General features: G+C 40.4%; 1 protein-coding gene across 5 annotated transcripts in view; it reads right to left on the bottom strand.

The window, feature by feature from the left end:
• Nucleotides 1–21,803, bottom strand: part of LOC309703378 (phospholipid-transporting ATPase ABCA1) — a 233,889-nt gene that overhangs the window by 143,144 nt on the left and 68,942 nt on the right. For all 5 annotated transcript variants that reach the window (XM_082528159.1, XM_082528160.1, XM_082528157.1 and 2 more), the window contains 4 exons: nucleotides 8,554–8,693; nucleotides 7,706–7,822; nucleotides 2,966–3,163; nucleotides 261–466 (listed from right to left, as the gene is read on the bottom strand). In XM_082528159.1, the coding sequence (XP_082384285.1) occupies nucleotides 261–466; nucleotides 2,966–3,163; nucleotides 7,706–7,822; nucleotides 8,554–8,693 (661 nt within the window). The remainder of the gene's footprint in view (nucleotides 1–260; nucleotides 467–2,965; nucleotides 3,164–7,705; nucleotides 7,823–8,553; nucleotides 8,694–21,803) is intronic.

The raw sequence follows: 21,803 nt of genomic DNA, 5'->3' as shown, positions 1-21,803 counted from the left end.
ATGAACATTTTTTTGTATCGAAATAATATCGAACCGTGACACCAAAGTATCGAACCGAACCATGAATTTTGTGTATCGTTGCACCCCTAATATACATATACACATATGGCATCAAGTTCTTTAGTCTAGTATTGTCAAAGAACCAAACAGAGACATCAATCAAATGTGGGACAGAAGAAATGGCACAAAAAATATAAAATTAGGTTAAAGTCATTTGGTATTCAGCAAAAAGAACGGGTTTTTATAACAGTGTTACATACCTTCTCCTTACTGTCCTGGTACTTTCTACTTCATCAACATCCATGCGGATTTTGTACTTGACATAAGGAGGTGGGAGGCTGGAGTTCAGCTGGAGGTTTTCAAAGACAATCCCGGCCCAGAACGTACCGTTTGTCAAAAGATCCAGCGCTCTATTCACCAGTTGGCCTTCAGTGGAGGCCGCCTCAAACTTGTCCAGATCCAAACACTGTCAGCAAACACAGACCCACACAAATGTCTTACTTTTCTAACATCCTATTATATTTACAGTAAACCATTCTGTTTTTGCAGTCTTTCAGCAGCCACAAAAGGCAGGCAGGAGCTCACTGGGAGAAAGGCAGATGGATATTTAGAAAAGAAAGTATGATTCAGCTAGTGACTAAACAACACAGAGTGCAGTTCCAAATTATCTGGAGATGCCAGGGGGTGGGAAATGTTTTGAGTTTCAGTAGAGACAAGCAAATGAGATCCACCCTTGCTAGCGTTCCCTTGCTCGGTAGCCTTGTCCCCCTGTTTCACGAGACGATAATGAGCTAGCCATCCTGGGAGGCAGTCACACCTGACAGCTGTCCACACATCTCAATGCTGCAATAGTTTTATCATCTCTCCCCTCAGGAATCTGTATTGTATATCCCACTATGGTAGGAAAGAAATATCACAAACAACACCATTTGTTCAGCACATACTGGAGGATATTAGAGCAGTGAAGAGCTCCACGGGCCCAAAGTTTGGACAAGTGCTAAATGAAATATAGGGACAAGCTGTACAAGCTGTAGCTAATCCTAGTAACAGCGGCCTCATGCTACCCAACACATCATTTGAGCAAACAATTTATTTTTTTAACAGCGTCTTTATTCAAACCTATTTGTAGGCACAATGTTTTTCATACAGATGTATTCGGTGAACCTGATTCTTCTGCATTTACAAACGTCCTTTGGAGCCTTTCCAATCTATGTTTAATCAGCTATTTGTGCTGCTACAAATCAACTTTATCTGCCCATGTTAATGAGGCTTCAAAAGTTATAACAGCTCATACAGTCGTGTCATCCTCAAGTGCCCTTAATGTTTAAATAAGATTAGTGCGGCACAACATTCCCAGTAAGCACCAGAGGAGTTTCATCTAAAGCCAGCGATTAAGTTCTGTCCCCAGAGTTACGAAGACATGGCAGCGCATTTTCATAATGACCTTTTATGCTATTTATAGGTTTGTTTCTCCCGTCTTAATGTTTTATAAATCTCGGCACTGTTGGATTAAACAGGTTTATGAAAGAAATGACATGCAATTTGAGGCTCTAATTTGCCTCTATTTAAAAAAAAATTAAGAAAGATGCAGCCTGAGTCTTTAGTGTTAATGCTGGTGGTGGCAACACAGAGAGAGGAGCCATGCCAATTTGAAAATGAGCACAAATTGTTGGGTTTTAATCTTTAGAAAGTAATTGGCTCACACCAAGAAATCATTTCAAGGATACAAATGACTCATTTGGCGAACACACAATTTTCCTCTAATGTCCTGCACATTGTTAAACTTGTTAGCCTCCTCCTGCCCATGTATGCTAAAGCTATCGATTTGCACTAATAAAGGATTGTAGTTGGTTTTGTTGACCAGTGACTGAAAAGTAAGAAAATCAGGTTTAAATAATGTTAGCCATTAGTATTTTCTGTTCAGTTCCCTTGTTGTGTACATAAAGCATCCACCATGTATGGAACTAAATGCACGACTACATTGTCTTAATGACCTTTTAGCGTCTTTGCAATGCCAATCCTAAAAAATATGTCATTTCCCTAAACATGTACGCATCCAGAGAAGCGATCGCTGCAGTAAAGGCTGTCTGATAAGTGCTCCTTATCCATTCTGAGCAATGCAATTTCCATTAGGGCAGAAAATAGATTGCATTACAGTGGAATTTTATTGTCCGTGTACGGCAAATCCTGAGGGACCTAAGCTGTCATTTTACCTGTGCTCGGATTGATATTGTGCGTGTGTGTGTATATGGGAGGGCAGGAGTGGGGCGAGGTTGGGCTTTGTGCATATATTTGATCGTGCAATTTGGAGAAAGAACAATTTTGCTTTGAACTGTGGCACAATCAATATACAGGATGAATGTTAACTCTGGATGGTTCACTAGCCCATAGCAATATTGCTATATGATTACCAGGGAAGGGATGCTGTGGTAGACCTTGCTGTGCATTTGACAGTTCTTTAAGTCAAGGTTCTTCAAGTTTAATGAACACTAGAGGCCTGTTTTCTAATGACTCAAAAGTTGAGTTTGAGAGCAAGATTTGAAGAAAACAAAAAAACTGATGTCTTGATTTTGGCTTGAACAATAGCAGCGCAAGGATACACAAGAAAAGAGCTGTTTTCTTCAACCCCCCCACCCCCACCCCCCCACCCCCACCCACCCAAAAAGAAAGCTCTCACTGATTTTACTAAAAAGCAATTTTGCTTGACTACTTCAAAGGTTATAAAGCAACTCCAGCCAAAGAAATCACACGGGTAATATCAGATAAACAAAAATAACTAAAGGAAAGGCAAAGAAAGAATAGAGGTGGAAGGGCGAGAATTATGTTTAAAAAAACTTAAATGTCAAAGAACAGCCCACTCTTAGAAAATCTTTCACTTCACTGGAGAGGTCGCGAAACCCTGTGGAAGCCGGATTTATGAGGTGTTTTGCATTTACAACAAAGCACAAGCAGATAAATTACATACACGCAAGAAAGTGGAGAGAAGCTTCAGCATTTCCGAGGTGGAGTTGTAGACGTTCCGCCAGTCGCTGGGTGGCATGCCGGGTGGACGATCTTCTGGAGGCCCGTTGTACAGGAAGTTGGCCAGCAGCTCAGGTGTCCACCCTGTGCCATTGAGAGGCGCCTTGAGGGTTCCAGCAAACACAGGATTCACCAGCAGAGCCTGATTTTGAAAGCAAGAAGACGGGTTTATTTATATTCTAGGATTTAGGGTTTCTCATCCGCGTTATTGAGGGAATAACTAACATTTAAATGAGTTGGTTACAATGGCCACCTGTTAGAGGCTTCAAATTAATGTGGTATGAATGCAAATGAATATTTATGAGAATCAAAAGCCTTAAAAAAAAAGAGAAATAAAGAAAAAAAGAAGGGATGATAAAAAGGATGGGGGAGGGGCAGCTTTACTCTTTGCTATAGCTGACATTCATTTTTCTGCAGAATTAATTAACAGCATTAAGATAGATGGCAGTGTTGTACTTGCGGCTCTAAGATGCACATCAGCTATTCTCCTCTATGGCCATGAAGCTCATTTACAGCACAGGGTGTGTACGTGCACAAAAAAATGCATTTGCATGGTACAGATGTATTAGGACCCACAGAGAGAACAAATGCAAATCAAATCTCCTCCCTGGAAATGCACAAACAAGGCCGCGTGTACGCACCATGAAAGAGATAAAGGCGCAGGTCCTCCCCTTCAATTCCTTTTCACTAACATGGTAAGGAACATGTGTGTGACTTACATTCATCTCGGGTCATAGATCAAGACGCAATTTCCATAATCACGCACCCAATTCATAAAGATAATACGCTGAGAAGCGGAGGAAAACTGAACCTTGCTGCAGCAGTAATGGCCCACTTACATACAGCACGTTACATGAATATGTATTTTGTTTTGTTTAGAGAAATAACCATTTCTAAGCTTCTTATGCAATAACCCTTTGAGAATAAGGCTATTTGACTCCCATCTATTGGTTTACATGTGTTTGCCCTCAAGTTACAGCACCACAGTCATTCTCCTCCCTCTCTCACACAGCGTTCCTTCGCTTTCCAGTTGCTCTGATATTAACACCCAAGTATTAAACTGACACCGTTCCTGTAATGACAGTTTTACATCAAAGTAAAATTAAAACACTGATAAGAAGAACGGGGAAAATTCACTTCAAACCCACAATGAAATCACCCATTTAATATAGCTTTTTTAAAATGTGACCCTCGTGCTGCGGCTAAATGTGGTGACCATTTCAAAGTGGACGATGCGGAGCCTGACTTTTGGTCAGCAAAGGGCGCTGCGCGTCAATTGAACAAAGTGGCCTCTACAGTGTGATATTCAGAGTTAAAGATTCAGATATATTCTGCCCACTGTGCTCAGTGGCATTTCAGTGTCAACACTTTTGATCATATTCTGCTTAACCTAAGGACAAAGTGTCAAATTAAGTAATCTCTGCACTGCGTGTGACCTTTTAAAATAATCAGTACATCTATCATCGTGGTGGCTACGTTAAGGACACGATCCATCAAAATTGTCTTTTGAGGAAATAAAAAAAATCGGAGCCGTTCTGAAAGTGCAGTAAGAGAGAGTTATGCTGGCAAATTGACCGTAACTTTTTATCCGGTTCAGTAGTTCATCTCTTCATCCGCCTACTGCTGCATGCGCTTAAACGCGTAGTCCGGTGCGTAATGTTCAGTGGCATTTTAAACCACACAGATGTGCCCTTTAACCTTGTTGGTCATGTGATGAAGTGAAGAATTGAACTGTAAAGATAAGGTGAAATATCGGGTCCATGGAGAGAACTTAATCCAGATTCTGTATGTTTGTTTGTCTGTCTGTTTGTTTGTTAGCAGGCTAGCGTCCACAGTTTTCAATATATCATGTTAAATTTTATTTTATTTTATAACAATTTAACATAAACCAGTGACACACTCCGGGGCCTGATCAACCCTGGCAGGGCCTCCTTGGATGAGGGTGTCTAGTGATAATGGCCGAAACACCCGATGAATCCAAGGTCCACTACTGACGATGTGTCCCAAATTTTAATATGATAATCTAGATCAGAATCCAATTCCCAAACCTAACCAAGGAAAAAAATGGCAGATTAGCTCAAGTAAAAGACTGAAAGTTAAAGCACACAACGATGTGTGCCGCTGGTAAAGTTTCTGGGCTGCCTTTCCTCATAACAGCCATCCCAACAGCCATGGTTAGGTTTTGGGCGACCGTGGTTCAGGGGGGTTGGGAAGTTCATCTTGTAACTGGAAGGTTGCCGTTTCGATCCCCAGCTCTGTCTGTCTTGGTCGTTGTGTCCTTGGGCAAGACAATTCACCTACCACCTACTGGTGTTGGCCAGAGGGGCCGATGGCGCGATATGGCAGCCTCGCTTCTGTCAGTCTGCCCCAGGGCAGCTGTGGCTACAACTGCAGTTTGCCTCCACCAGTGTGTGAATGTGAGAGTGAATGAATAGTGGTATTGCAAAGCGCTTTGAGGGTCTCGAAAAGCGCTACATAAATGCAATCCATTATTATTATCCCTCAAGATTTTCTCCATTTAAAGCAATGCCTTGTCAGGGATTATAACATCTAGTCCTTTTACTGAATATTTTATTGTTTTTTCTTAATTTTTGCTGCTCTCAACTTTGCACTGTCCACTTTCTTCCGTGACCAAGAAAATTTCCCCCCTGTGGGACTAATAAAGGTTTATCTTATCTTATCTTACATGAGTACCCAGGTTAGCTAAGACCTTCATCTGAAGGTCAAAGTTGCCCTTTGTGGCCGTTGTGTTCTCTGCATGCTCTTGTAATACATTTGTAAGCGGATAATTGAGTACGGGAAGAGTAACATCCATAATGTGACAGTAAGTGGCCCTCGCTCAGAGGAATGGGCTTTAAGATTTTCTGTTGTGCCTCTGTTAAAGGGGCTGATGTTTACATGCACTATCAAACAGCACTTATTCAACCAGTACCTACAGGTGTCACTGAAGCAACCAGAACTGTAATCCTGCAGATTATAACTATGTAAAGGCAAAAAGTATTCCCAAATACTCTTATGTCTAAGCTGTCTTGTGCTCGGTATTTCCTTTTATTCATCTTAACACCCTAAATCACCCAACTCAGATGTAGTTGTGGTGGCGACGGCAATTGGTCCATCAAACGAAAGCTTGTCCGTGACCTTGAATGACCTCTGAAGATGACAAACCTCGGAAGCCACCGGCTTCGGAACGAGAGGTGGACAGAGGGAGAGAAAGGGAGAGGGCTGGGTGGGGAGAAAATGAAGACAAAGGAGGATTGCTGGTCCATTTGTGTAAAGGTTAGGGCTAGGGTAATGAATACCCTAGCTATATGGAGCTCCCAATGTCTGCTTCCCTCCAGCTGCCTATAAGCTCATTTGGAGTGACACTGGAGTAATGTCAGTGTCAAGGAAATACGGCGAGAGGCAAAATAGAGGGAGGAGAGGAGAGGGTGGAAGAGAGAGAAGTCCGTGTCCTTTACTTCTATAGATAATCCTTTCTGCTAGGATGAAAATTATCCTGCACTTATCCATAATTACTTTCCTCTCTCACTCTCCACATTTAACAGAAGGTGTGAATAAATGATGTACACAGCATGTACATTCTCACCTGCAGCAGATGTAAGGCTCATCGTTCAAAGAGAAAAAAACACACCGCAGTAATTATAAAAGACACTAATGTATGTTTACTGTTTTCTTCATTTAGCTCTACTGCAAAAAGAGAGTGAAGGAGGTCGTTTTGCATTTTTTTGTATTTTTCAGAATTTTTTATTTTCAGTAAATCTCATCACCAAGTTTGCTGGTGACTTTTTATGTGGAGCTATGTTGGGGAGATGATCCACTCCACTTAAGATCAAAGTAGGCTGTATTAAGCAGTTTCTTGTGCGACAGCAATTTGAAACAGTAATCCATGCCTTTGTAACCCTTCGGCTGGATTACTGTAATTCTCTTTATTTGGGGTGAGTCGATCTTCTGTTTTTCCACTGCAGTCTTTTAACCGGCACTCGTAGATGCGAGCATATCGCCCCATTTTTATATGCACTTCATTGGCTGCCCGTGCGTTTTAGGATCCATTTTAAGCTGCTTTTATTTGTTTTTAAATGTTTGTCCAATGCTGCCCCTCTGTACCTCTCTGAGCTTCTTCATCCATACATACCTTCCCGGTCCCTCAGGTCGGCAGACCAGCTCCTCCTGAGCGTGCCCAGGACAAATCGTGAGCTCAGAGGGGATCGGGCGTTTGCTGCGGCAGCACCAAGATTGTGGAATGAGTTGCTTTCACATGTTAGACAGGCACCTTCCTTATCTGTTTTTAAATCACGTCTTAAAACACATTTATTTACCTTGGCTTTCAGAACAGCAGGACTTGTTGATGTCTCTTAATTAGTTTCTTATTAATTATATTATTTTGAATTTTAAGATATTCTATATGTAATTTGAACTGTTTTCTCTTTGCTTTATATTTGTAGCACTTTGGCCAACATTGTTGGATGTAAAGTGCGTTATAAATAAAGATGCTATGCTATGCGTCCCACAGTGTACATGAGTGAGACATCCCTGCTCTATGATGTCACAAATCCAAGAGTAGTAAAAAACAAAAAAGCCAGCAATGTAAAGTTCAGAAACTTTGACCATGTTTAACATACTGTACAAACCAACCATGGTAATGTGTGCAACATTACATAAAATAAACAACCATCGAGAGTCTCACCCGTATTGTATTGACTTGTGAGCTATTTTGCAGAAAATCCCAAACACGCGGTCCGAGTTCTTCCCAAGAGTCAGCCAGCTCCCTTAACATAGCCAAGGCGTTAAAGGTCCTATTTGCCTGAAACACAGAAAACAATAATCTATAATTTTACACATTTGTCTCACCTTCTCACCGAAAACATACTCGCTGCGCCAATACAAACATGAAAGCACTCCACAACTGCACTTTCAGCTAATCTCCCTGGGAACTCATCACACTGTAACACTGCCATCCCCCCCGCGGTGTTGAATGTAAATGGGGTTATTTACCACTGAACATTCACTTGTAAACACCCCGACTATGTCTGGAGTGAAGAGGGCCTCCTGCGCCAACACCGGGCCGCTCGCTGTGAAGTCGGCAGGTTTTCCTCATGCTCGTTATGTATTTTCAATGCAAAATTCTCACAGCATGTCTGTTGTTTGTTTTGGTTACGCAGCTATCAAAACGATGCAAATCTCATGCACAAATGTCATGTCTTTGAAAACAATATATATTTATTGCATTGCATGAACAAGCCCTCTGATTAAATGTTTTATTTTCCAGCTCTGCACTAATGCGTGACATCCTCCTTTTTTGTTTTCATAGACAGATTGCAGGCACCTTCTACCAGTAATTAGTCTGGTCCTATGTATGCAAGATTTACATATATTTGCATGCTAACTCTTAATTTAGAAAAGAATATATAAATATAGATATAGTGGCTTGAACCTTTCATTGCAAACTTAAACTGACCAGAGCAATATATTCTTTTCAAGTTCACAAAAAGTCAGCATACATATAGAAACCTTTCTTTTTCCCTCTAGACCTACTTCTTTCACCAGGAGACGAGCAGCAGGTGTATCAGGTGTGTAGAGGACTTTCCCCTGCAATAATGGCTTGAAGGTGCTCCAAATGTAGCGCAGACCAGGTGTGCTCTCCAGGGTGTCGACAAGAGTCTGACAAAAAGCATCTACGGTACAGAGGAGGTGAGGGGAGAAGACAGGGAAAGTCATGGCAAGACTACGAAAACAACTCTAAATCTCAAACTCCTCTGTGCATACTGGATTCATGCTCTTTCATGGGACTGGGGGAAAGAGGAGAGACAAGTTATTTGATCTGTGCAAAAATCACAGAATTGAAGCGCCCGAGAAGCAAACATGATAAATATTGTACACGAGGTTAAAATTCAAACGTGGCTACGAAAACAGACCTCTCGGTACTTGTTCTCAGCAGAGTTTGAACAAATATGAACATGAGAGGTTTCAGAAAATCTTCCTGGTCTTTTCAGCTGTTGTATTCATTAATACTTATAGTACTAATAACAGTTTGATTACACATTTATGTAGTTTAAAAAGTTCACTGCTGTTAAAAAGGAGAAGAAAAGTTTTGAAGGTGGATATAATGATTTTCACTGATGCAACAAGAGCAGACTGATTTATATTGATACTGTAAAACACGGTAAAGAATGTGAACAACTGTACATTACTGTATTCAGCGTGCCAAATGATCGCATCTGCACCATATAGGCAGTATTGATGCAATCACTGCCTTTCAGAACAGAACTGATACTAATGATTCCTTAATGTAGTCTTGATTAAAAATGAGCTAGGTAACATGTGTTTAATTCCTTTGAACAAAAAACTTTTCTGCTCCCTTCCCACTTCCAGGACTGGAAAACCTAGCCCCTGCTTTGGCCAGTTATGCATTTTTGCCACTTCCAACCAGATCAAAAGTGTAATGTACAGTATAGGAAACAACAAACAACACAGAGCATACACTGCACAACCAAAAGTACTGTTTGCATGTACAAGAGCTGCTCAGCCACTGAGTCTAATTCAATTAAATTGTATTGACGCTCCCAGCACACAACTTTTGTGCTGATGTTAATGCCAGATGAGGTTTGGATGCCTGCAGTTACTGAGGTACTAACCCTGCTCTGTAACTTTATCTGGTCTGACATTACATTGCTGGATGAGTTGCTGTGGTTCCTAAATGCTTCCACTCTCCAATAATACCCGTCACATTTGATTGCGGAATATCTAGTCGGAAGATATTTTATGACCAGTCAGTGAGTGGCATCCCATTACAGTATTATACTTCAATCCAGTGAGCTAGCTAGCTTAATTTTATATGCCTGTAGCAATGGGACTGAAAATACTTGAATTTAAAGATTAAGAGGTGTGGTCTATGCTCGTCTGATTGGCCAGTACTTAAAACAGAGAGTGGACAGCGATATCGCTCATTGCTTACTGTAGACACTGCAAAACCTCCCACTGTGTCACGGCTGCGCAGCCAGTATGTTTGCGGAGCTGATCCAACAGACACGGGAGAGTAAACTCAGTATAACCAAAGGCGAGCCATTTATTTGGCTAAAGATACATGAACATAAAATAAAACTAAAAGCTAAACTGGGAACAAACTAAGATTAACTATGAAAACTGTGACAAGAAAGAATGACCATGAAGATGAATCTAAAAGGTGGAAGTGGAACTATGGCGTGTGAAAAAAAAAACACATGACAAACAACCTGAAACCTGGAGAGACGTGATGCAAGACAAACAGATGACCCGACCCTGAACAGACGAAGACAGAGGACTTAAATACACAGAAGGGTAATGAGGGGGAAAGAAACATCTGGGAAACACAGCTGACACAGCTGAACCTGACACCACAGGGGAAGCAAAACTAAACACACTGAACATGGGAACACAAAACTTTCAAAATAAAACATGAAACATGGACAGATGTAAACATGACAACACAAGCTTGACAACATGAAATACGCAGACAATAACTACACAGAACACAGGGACATAACTAAACGTTAAACAATGAGGACACGGCAGGCTAACACAGAAGACAGGAAAAAACACAAACACGGAGACATAAGTGAAACATAACCTAGACTAAAACTCAACTAAACCCTAACTAAATAATATTACAAGAACTTAACGTTATCTAACCTAAGAAAATCAAAAATAAACACTGAATATTTTGGTATTTTGAAAGTGGACATGACGAATGTGAGTCTGAGAAACAGAGGGACGCTACATGCTAATAATGGTAGCAACCAGAGTTGTCGCCTCCTGCTGGCCGTTACAAAGAATGCTTCAGATTTAATATCCAGTCTTTAGGTTTGACAGTGAGATGTCTGTTAAAACGTTATATTCCAGCCTGCTGCACATTTAAGGATTCATGTTTGACCGTTCCACTGACTCACTCAAGAGGTTAAAGTGAGTCTTAAATCTGTTTCCTGGCCTTATTTCACAGAATTTTTTACAAGAACGTTGACCCTACAGATCTCACTGTAGTTTGCACAATATAAAAGCAATATTTCAGCACACTGTTGGGAGAGGCTCGTAAATGCCAGTTTTATAAGGGTCATGCGCACCGACAGAGTTCGAATGATGAGTTCGTTGTTTGCTTTTTTCTACTCCTTTCTGTAACATGAGTCACAAGAAAGCTCCAGCGATGGCTTATTATTGTTTTATCTTACTTTACATCTACATAAAGCCATCTCAGCGGCGTAATCTATCAATATTTAACCAAAGAGCTGAACTGTAAAGGAATAACACACAACGTGAGCAGTTATTGCAATGATTGTGAAACGATGGTTGTTTGCTTTCTAATCTACGAGATGTTAGCGAGAATATTTCCTGGAAATGCCCTGCGCTGTCCTATCAAAGGAAAACCTTTAAGTAATTGATATTGATTTAGTCACGGCAAAGTATTTATGAGGAGAAAAGCATCAATTATTACTTAAAATCACAAAGAGGGAGAAAAAAAACACGCAGACCTGAGGACATAAGAAAAAGCTTCTAGAGGAAAAAAAGTCAATATGCTCAGCAGCGGTAGGATCATTACTTATTTAACATATCTGCCAACATGAATATTGCCAGGTTGGTAGAGTCTTGAATAAGTTACATGAGGACCTGCGCTGCAAGCAAGAGAATCTGCAGGGGTTAGGACAGCTTGTTTTTAGGCTGTGTCGGGATTGTTCTGACTGAAAACGTGTTATTCCCGGAGTTTGGCACTCCATCAAACGGCTGATCACTTTAGTGTGTCATCTGCCAGTCAATATAGCTCTCTGCCTCTATTGCTAACTGTGCCTTTTGTCCTGACACCTGTCATTACATCAGTGCTTTTTCCAGTCCTCTCTCATTTTTCCCTTGTCAAGACTGCAACACACCCCCTTTTCTCCTCTCATCTCACCGGGGCAACTATTTCCCCCACCGGGGACATTTTAGCATTTTCAGTGCAATTAAACGTTAGCCTTTCTGCCTGCTGGCCGTCTCTTCCAGGTGCTCCTGTGAGGTCAGTGCGCTGAGAGCTAATGGCCACCCCTTAGTCTGGGTCTGACCAGCTGTTCCTGCCACACAGTGCACACGCAGATGCCACCTCCTGCAATCGCAACGCTTGAAAGACAGGGCATATGTGTGGCGCATAGCTCGGTAGCTCTGTTCAATAGGCTGTTAGATGTCTCCGGGGGGGAAAAAAGTGACTACAAATTGGAAGATTTTTCTGCATTTAAGAAAAATATGAAGTTCGTGCTTGTAAGATGAAAGGGCTTGCAGTAGATTTTCCGTAGAAGGAGACACCACTGTCATCTGCAGATAACAGCCGAACAGACTGATACAGCAACTCACGGGGATTGAAATAGAGGACAGAGAAGCCTGATCGTCTCCCAGCCCAAATAAAATCATATGAAGCATTCCTATCCAGTACGGAATAACCTAAATGTGCTTTGGATGTATTGTTAATAGTTTTAATCATTTAAAAATACCAAAAATGTAGCTATGTTTCTAGATAATAATCCATAGTTTATAGGATAAGAGACTATACAAATATGTGCAGGAAGTAGATGAGTGTCATGCTATGTGTTGCCATATTGGCATTTGTAGGTTTATATATGTGGTTTGTAATAAAGTAGAGCTGCTATGAGTGAATCATTGATAACAGTAGCGTCTTTCTCCTGGTGACTGTTTCACCTTCTTGTGTTCATGACGGTGCCGGCTGGATTTAACAGGTGAGAGCTTTTCTACTCTAACTAAGCACTCAACACATTTTAACTGGAAAGTCTCAATCACCTACACATATACAGTGCTTTTTACTTTTAAGGGAACAGTATTGTGTTTTGTATATATTCATTTTGTTTTCTTTGTTCTTTTTAAACGTACTTTACTAAGTTTATAGTGCAGTAAAAATCAATGTAGCATGACCGATGTGTACTTTGATTACACAGACATTATCTGAGAGTAGGTAATGGATAATAGGCATTGATTTGTAAGTAACGGCACATGAATAATTGAAGCTTATTATATAATATTATACTCCAATATAGTTGTAACTAACTAAGCAGCTCATTCTCTTTCTCTTTCTTTAAAGACATAAACACATTTTGGGGTCAACTTGAATATAAAAAGGAAGATGTAAAATGTAAAACTAAGGTCAGAGGTCAAATGTTACGTGATGTATGGATGCAAACTGTAAAGTGATATTTAGAATCCCCATATATCATCCCCTATATGTCTACTTGTTGTCAATACAGAGAATAAGAGATGTGGTTTAAAAGATCTCTATATAGCATTATTATCACTGATCTGTGACCTTCAGCTCAATCTATTGATCTTAAAGGAGAGGTCAGAGGTCATATGTGATATGATATCTTACATTTTTATACACTTTCTATATCTATCTATCTATCTATCTATCTCTATAGCTATATCTATATCTCTATATCTATCTATATCTATCAATATATATCTATCAATATATATATAATATACTTTCTATATTTTGACAATGCACAGCACACTATAAAGAACATAGTTGCTCAGTTATATATGGATTTTGTCAGTTTTCAACCAATAAATCATTAGGTTGACCTTGGAGACTTTGGTGGATATAAGCCAAATTTTAATGGATTATTAACATGACCCCGCTCTGCACCACTACAATTCACCACATCAGAATTAACTTAAAACCTTTCCAGATGCCATGTTTTTAGGCAGACTGCAGTGTTATCCTGCAGGTGTAACTTGGCACTAATGGTTCCAAGCATATACAGTACATGTGGTGTCTAATACTGACCATGATTACTATTATAATAACACATAATGAGCAGGAGTTCTGCTTCACAATGATAGGAAGAGCCAACATTAAAGGGGCGAAACTCGATGTCACTATTTTGACTTTCCCGACACCACCTGCTTAAACCCCAAAAGTCAGAAGGATTGAGAGGCCTCTCTTTCACAGCCAGTATTTATGCTGAAAATCAAGATCAAACAAGCTTTTGCCCTTCAGGCTTCTGTCCTCCCTGAGCACGCCTTAGGACACTTGCAGGCGCATTTAGACGACAAGACAAAATATCTTAATTCCATGCTATGATTTTAAAAGCTATGTTTCCTGATGGCGAACAGGGTTTTCCTGCAGAGAAAAAAATGATACCCACCAAAAAGGTTCTGAAGTCCATAACTAGGACTGTCATTTTATTTTAGGTTGCTTTAAAATTCTCTTGCAAGCTGGAAATACACTTTTAAGTACCGTATTTTCCGCACTATAAGGCACACTTAAAATCCTTTCATTTTCTCAAAAATCGGCAGTGCGCCTTATAATCTGGTGAGCCTTATCTATGAATTCTGGCTGTGTTTACTGACCTTGAACCAATTTTATGCGGTACACGGCGCTCAAAAATCTGTCAAAAAATGTTTTAGTGGGACTTTGCTAAGCTACAAAGCCGCACCGCTTGATGGATTGTCTGAGTGTTATGGCCTCCCGGCTCATAGTAATCTGGGTCCAAAACTCCGTCCGCGTCAGGTCCCAAACGAACACTGTAACTTCTTTCATCTTTAATAAAATGATCAGTGTTGCTGCTTTACCAGGTGTAACAATTAAATTTAACATCCAGGCATCCATGAAAACAGAATTTATTCAATTTAACGGAGTTAGAAGTTAGCAGGAAGTTAGCTCGCTGGTTTCGCTAGTTACCTAAACATAATATAGCATGTTCTGACCAAGAGATTTCTGGAAAAAAATAAAACGTGCAGCTCTGCTATCACTTCCAACATGAATGAAGACAGAAAACTACACAATAGTGACGTTTGTAGGGTTACTGAAGTTGGGCTAGATGGTATATAATGCTGTGCTAGTGATCGCTAGCGACACAGTTATGTTAGCATACCAAAGCATAACACAGTGAACCTGGAGAATGAACGCTAACTTTTTTCCACTTGATTAAAGTTCCTGATGTTTTTTTGACAAATGCAATCGCATGGAAAATTGCTGTAAAGGGACCAAACTTCAGTAGCGGAGAACAACTGAGATAATCCAGCCACAATATGAGGTTAGTCATTCATGTAAGATACCTTTATTAATCCCACACGTGGGAAATTTGTTTTGTTACAGCAGAAAGTGGACAGTGCAAAGTTACATACTAAAAATTAGAACATATACTGTTGTTCCAGTGTTTATAGAGCAGCTACCAGAGAATTCAACATTAATGAATGAATGGTACAGAAGTGGAGGAAGCAAGAGGAATGAGCTGAGTAAAGTTTGACTTATCTGACTGTTTTGTTTCATGTAATGCACTTTATAATCCGGTGCGCCTTATGTATGAAAACAGACTTGTTTGTCGACAGTGCGCCTTATAATCCCACGCGCCTCATGGTCCGAAAAATACGGTAGTGTACCTATAAATGACCAACAATAATGCAGAGGTTTCCGTTAAATTATATCCCCCAAAGAAGCCAAAGAGTCGGGACTATTTCCACCTGTCTTTGTATTCATATTCTATGATGTGATGTTTTTTTTTTCCTCTTCAAACTCAGTGGTTCTCATTCTGAGTCGTAACCACCTGCTCCGGCTGTGACACAGCTGCTGTAACAACCTGAAAAGGAAAAATTATTTCTGTCACAAGTAACAAATGTGTCATTTTAAAAGGGCCAAAGGCCAATAATGTTAGGAAACTACCTTTAAGAGGCAGCGGCCTTTCACCGGATGGGATGCGGTGAAGTCATGCAGCTGTGAGTCACTCCAACCCGCTTCATCACTCAGTCATGCAGACTTTCCACTGGTGCTCTGAGAATATCCTCCACTAACAGCAATATATGCATCCCTATACCCAGCACTAATATTCACAGAGTGTCTCTAACATGTAGATTTTATTTAAATCTCTGGAAACCTTATTTCATAAATACAGACATAAATACATCTGATAATGAAAGGGGTTATAACATGATATGAGCAGACAGCTTCACTCAGCAATATAACGTGATTAGAGATGGCAGGGACAAATGCATATAGCTCTTTGTCTAATGCGATATATCAGGTTAAGATATATCAGTTGAATATTCTGTGGGCTACAGGGAGCATCGGATTACATAGGTTAGGTATTCTCCAGGGCTGTGTACTCCTTTTTTCTTTCTCTTTTTTGATAACAGAACTTTGCTTTATTACAAAACAGCAGCCTGAAAGAACAAGAAAATCTGTTCTTTACACCAGGTTTAGCCACAGTCAAATAATTGCTTGGAGCCTCAAGTCAACCCCTCAACTTACCTGGCAAATTTAATCAATTTGAGTTGCACCCTGGAGATGGGCTCAATTCTGCACAACAGTGAGACAGCGCTGTCGAAGCACCACGAATGCCCGTGATACACACACGCGTGCGCGCACACAAACACAGTCTTGCACATGCTGTTGTATTATCTTCTGAGCATGCATTACTCATATTTTATGCATTTCATGAAAGGAAGAACCTGAAGCAGACACACACACTGGGTGCACAGATCCATACAGGTACAGCACACACATACACCAAATATGTCAGTCATAAGTGAACTACCCCCCTGCATCAATAAAACAGCACTTATTTCTTACAAGCAGTACAAATAGTGCTGTGTTGCTGCATTTCAGCAGAGACTCAAATAAGCTTGAATAAATCTTATTGATGCGCGCTCTCATATCAGACACAGAGAGGCCTCTTTTGACTTTCAGCAGCACAACGAGAGCCACTCTCACTCTGTCACCATGGATCTGGATTTTCTCTTCGCCGGCTACAGCAAAATAGATGTGGTTAAACTAGAACTAAAGGCTGCCAATTATTCAAAGAGATATATCGATGGGAAAATACTCAGAGGACTGTAAGTGCAAGTCTCAAGACAATCAGTAAATGTCAAATCCCCACAGCAAAATCAGGACCGTGACAATGACGGGGTTATTTTGATAAATCAAGAGAAGATTGTTTGTGCATCACAGATTGTTCACTATTGCGTAAAGAGGCCGATCAGCTTCTGTTTGCAGAGAAGAGGGATTACCTGAGATAACATCCACTTTAATAATTAAAAAACTTGAACATGAGCATGAAAAAAAACCCAACATCTGACAAATCTCCCTACATAATGCATAACGTCAGTACATGATTTGCAGAGACACCTTTTTACTTCACAAACTGAAACAACCTTCAATTCCCTTTCACTGTTACGTAAGAACAGCTACCGCACCAACTCTTCCTCATATCGCCGCAGAAGTCACCATCAACAATTAATTGAGAAGGGGACATTACAGAGCTGTTAACAAAACCTCAGCGCTGGCCTTTATTGTTGCTATTTCACTGTTCCTTTGAGTGTACTTTTACACTTACAAAGGAGTTGTAATTGGCCATTACGCAGACACACTGCATATTCCAGATCCATTTAGCTGTACATACCCAACACAAAGAAATAGCACAGCAAATGCAAAACAGCCATTAGCATGCTAACAGAGATGTTACTGCCTACCACGTAAGGAAGAGGCGATGTTTCTGCTAATTTGCACCGACACTAGCATGCAATCCCACTTAACGGTGTAACTTTTTTCCCAGGGAATAGAGGCTTCTTATTAAAATCTCATTTTGTGCAGTTTTCTCCAAAGAAAAGACATTTAATGAAACAGCGCTGCACGGTCTCTAATGAGCGTGCGGCTGTAGGAAGTTACACTAAAGCTCTCGTTCTCGAGGATTTTATGGAAGAAACATGTTTGGAGTTTTATTAAAGATAGCATCACCTAGTAGTGATTTTCTCTGAGCTGTCATTTGTGCTGGGGGCAGTGTTACATTAAAAAATAACAAGTAACGTAATCTAGAACCATCCAATTGAATTAAATGCATTAAAACAGAATAACGCACTGCAGCTTTATAAATTATACATTTATGCACTTACGTAGACAGCAATTACACTATGGGCGCAAAGTACTACACGCTCACCATGGACCAAATGCAGAGAGATAATTAATTCCTTCTGTTTCTGATAGGTTTGTAGCTTGAACCCATCCGCTGGAACGTTAAAGGCAATATAATTACACTGCAAAGCAAGACACAAGTAGGCAAGCTTCTTCATGTTTCTCGTGCACGGGAGAGAACCGGACAGGCACCGTTCCTTCGCTTGACCCCAGTTGCTCTCGTCCGTTCTCCCGTACCACTGTTCTTTTATTGAGGTTACATGAATATGCATAAGTTCATTAACATATGACGTCTACATACACACAAAGAGTACCTTGCCTGTGTGTGTGTGTGTGTGTGTGTGTGTGTGTGTGTGTGTGTGTGTGTGTGTGTGTGTGTGGACTGCTGATCAAAGGGTCAAACATCCTTGGTCAGGAAGAGGGTAGCCTCCCCCTCCCCCTAGATGGTTCATCCTAGATAACACGGTGAGGAAGTCCTGCAGTTCATCTAAACAAAGAGCACTTAGACTAGAACAGACGCAACTACGTTAATCCTACCATAAAACAATAAGACACGGTATGACCTCTCATGCTCCCAAAGTGCTGTCTAATACACACAAAGTTTGCAGACTATCAAGGATCAAAACCTCTACCAATCTACAACTAATTACAAAACTCTAAGCATATATAAGTAAATATTTCTAAGCATAAATGACAATCAACAATACAAATCTAACAGTTTCCTTTATCTAAATTATCTCTCTGTGTCTGTATTAAAATCAAGAAAGATGTTTTATTCAATAAATTTATTCGTTATTTTCAAATTAACTATCGAATTCACATTTTTATACCCACAATCAGTCAGAAATTCATTATTCAACCACTAAAACTAATGTCAGGAATGAAGGTAAATAGCTGTGATTTGGCATTTTAATTTTAAAAATATTAATACGCTTTACTAATTTCTTCTGCTTTTTTCTAAAACTTCAAATTTCACAAATTACAGTAATTATATTTGGGCTTAAAACGTCATTTTGAGTAAGCGCGTGCATACTGGTGGATCAAGAAATATAAAAAGGATTTTGGTAATCACCTTACATTGGGCGGTGGCCTAATAATAAATTTGTTTACCACTGTATATAATTGCACCTATATGGATTCACTCATATTTATACATACACATATTTTTATATTTATAGAATTAGTCCAAAACTTTAAACTTTTACAATTGTGGTACTTTTATCCAGCTAAAACATGTTTATCCCCATGTGGTTAAAGCTACCATCCTTTAAATATATAAAAATAGATTCAGGTGCGCTTAAGCAGGTGCAAATGATTAAAAAAAGAGTCTGTTAGTCTTAAAGGATCCACCCATAAATCAAGATCAGACACATGGTCTGGCCAGGTCTTCTTTTAAACATCCAGGTGTTGGGTTATCCATAACGGTCGCCGTCCTGCTGTGAGAAAAACACACAAAGTTTTCGGACTGTTGCCAGGTAGCCTATGACAGTTCAAATAACTTTAATCCACCTGCTAATCCGAGAATGCTTCAACAAGCAATAGAAACTAAATGATGTACTGCCACTTCTTTCCACAGTTAATGAGAAAATACATGAGCCAAGTTGCAAAAACATGGCCTACTTGGGAGACAAGAAAAACAAGGCAACAACCTGGTAAAGAGCCGCACTGTGACACCACTGCTTCGACGCGTCCAGACATTCATTTTCTTAGCCGTGCGGCTGGAACCTATCCCAGCTGACACTGGGTAAGATGCGAGGCGAGCTTTGAACAGTTCTTGAGCTAACACAGAGAGTCAGACAATTTTCGCTTACATCCACAGCCGTGGCCAGTTTAGAATAACCAGTTAACCCAGGAATCATCATCGTCTTTGGGATGTGTGAGGGCGAGGGAGCACCAGGAGGAGACTCACACAGGGACAAGGAGAAAAAGCAAACAACACAGACACACAACACAAAGCCTTCTAGCTGTGAGAGCGAACAACTGAGCTACAGGAGAGGAAATCCGTTAAGTGACTCAGGAACAATTTCTTTAAAAGTCAATAAACCTAGATGGAAAATTCTGCCATGCAAATGAATAACATAACATAAAATAGAGGAGAAGGATGCTTCTGCCAGCCTCGTGGCATGATCTCATTTGGGATAGACTTTCCTGCCATCTGATCAATCTCTCCTTCACACACACACAAACGCACACAGCATGTGGAGAGGAACTAACAACAGACAGATGAAGTGAAATAATGTTAATGGAGCTGGCAACAACAAGCGCTACGTTACGGTAAGTGCAGTAAAAGCTTCCAAACAAGTGCTACACCGAGCACAACGACAGCAAGGGTGAACAAGCAAGAAGGAGAGACGGAGAGAGCGTCATCGCCGTCAGAGCTTTTCAGTCATGAAGACAGAATCAGTGTGTGGATTTTTAAAAATGCCGTTGGGATCGCTCGAGTTTAAATGCCTCCAAACTGCTGTCGGTTTGCTTTTTAAGCTTCTTCTATGCTACATTAGCTCTCTAACTTCAAACTATAAAAAGTAAGCTGAACTGACTGGATCAGTCCACAGAGCGGCTCGTTGTCAACAACATCTGGACCTGGATGGTCGAAATATGGGATCAGTCCATTCTCAGTCTGTGATGATGTATTAGTGCTTATAGTTTTGAAGCAACACGTGCTACCATAAAGTTAATGTCTTTGGGAACTATTGTTTATTTCAGCAAGACAATGGTGAACCACATTCTGCACACTACTCTACCTTCGGTCTACTAAAAACATACGCTGCAGTATGAAACAATAACAGGGTGCCTGCTTACAGAAAATATCCCGTGAATTTTGTTGGGGCATGTTTCATGTTGCATCATTTATAGAATATATTCATCAGTTTCTACATTAGCTATTTGCATTTTGCAGTTGTATATCTGTTTCACTCGCATTTTGCAGAGGAGCCCATCCACACAGTCACCTGCTGACGCATGCTGAAGGTGGGCGAGGTGCAGATTTTTAAAGCTGAGTGAAGATACCACACTTTCTTCCAATGTGGCTACTTGGAGTAACTCCTTAATAAGGAGCACACTGCTGCAAGGTACGCATATCTGGCTGTCAAGACAACTACGAACCATGTTACCGTGTTTATACACTACTCAGTATGGATGAGGTATGAGAAACAATGGTGCACTAGCCATAGCACTTCTAGCTATGTAGGAAAATCTCTACAAATTTCTACAGTTCGCTTTTTTCGATCAAAATAAATCACCAAGCTGTCAACAAACCACTGCTTTCAGATGATTTCTGTTGATTTGGCAAAAACTGAAGAATTGAGCTGGATGGTTTTAAGTTGGTCCAAGTTTACTTAAACTGGGGAGTGTAACTTTTTGTGTTTTTTCGATATATATTTCTCACCCAGCTTGAACTTGGCTGTTCTTCAGTTGCAGACGACTTTAACTTCAACTACAAACTCACTACAAACAACTACAACTGCAGCCAAATCCATAACAGCACAGGAGAATTTGAGCACAAATGCTGACAATATGGCTGCCATGCTTGTCTTCCCTTTCTAAATATTACAAAAAATAAATAAATAAACAAACTGGCTCAGATCTCCCCGAAAAAAGTGCTAGTGACACCATCTGTCCTCTGTGGGAAGTTAAGACTGCCATATGTTCATTTTTAAGATGTCATATATTTGCGCCTGGTGCCAAAGCGCCACCCAGGCAATAACATAAGCTTCCACATGGGAGAAGCTGGTCTGGATTTTCATTCCCATTAAGAAAACATCGTCACGTCGGGGCAGGGAGTACGCGGCTTCTAAACAGACTGAGAAAAGCTGGTTTGATTAGCTATGGCTGTGACCGGCCTCTGACACATGCCTTCCTAATCAAA

Source organism: Aulonocara stuartgranti (genome assembly GCF_965226115.1).
Source record: "Aulonocara stuartgranti genome assembly, chromosome: 3".
NCBI classification, from domain to species: domain Eukaryota; kingdom Metazoa; phylum Chordata; class Actinopteri; order Cichliformes; family Cichlidae; genus Aulonocara; species Aulonocara stuartgranti.
This window is presented reverse-complemented; position numbering and strand designations above follow the sequence as displayed.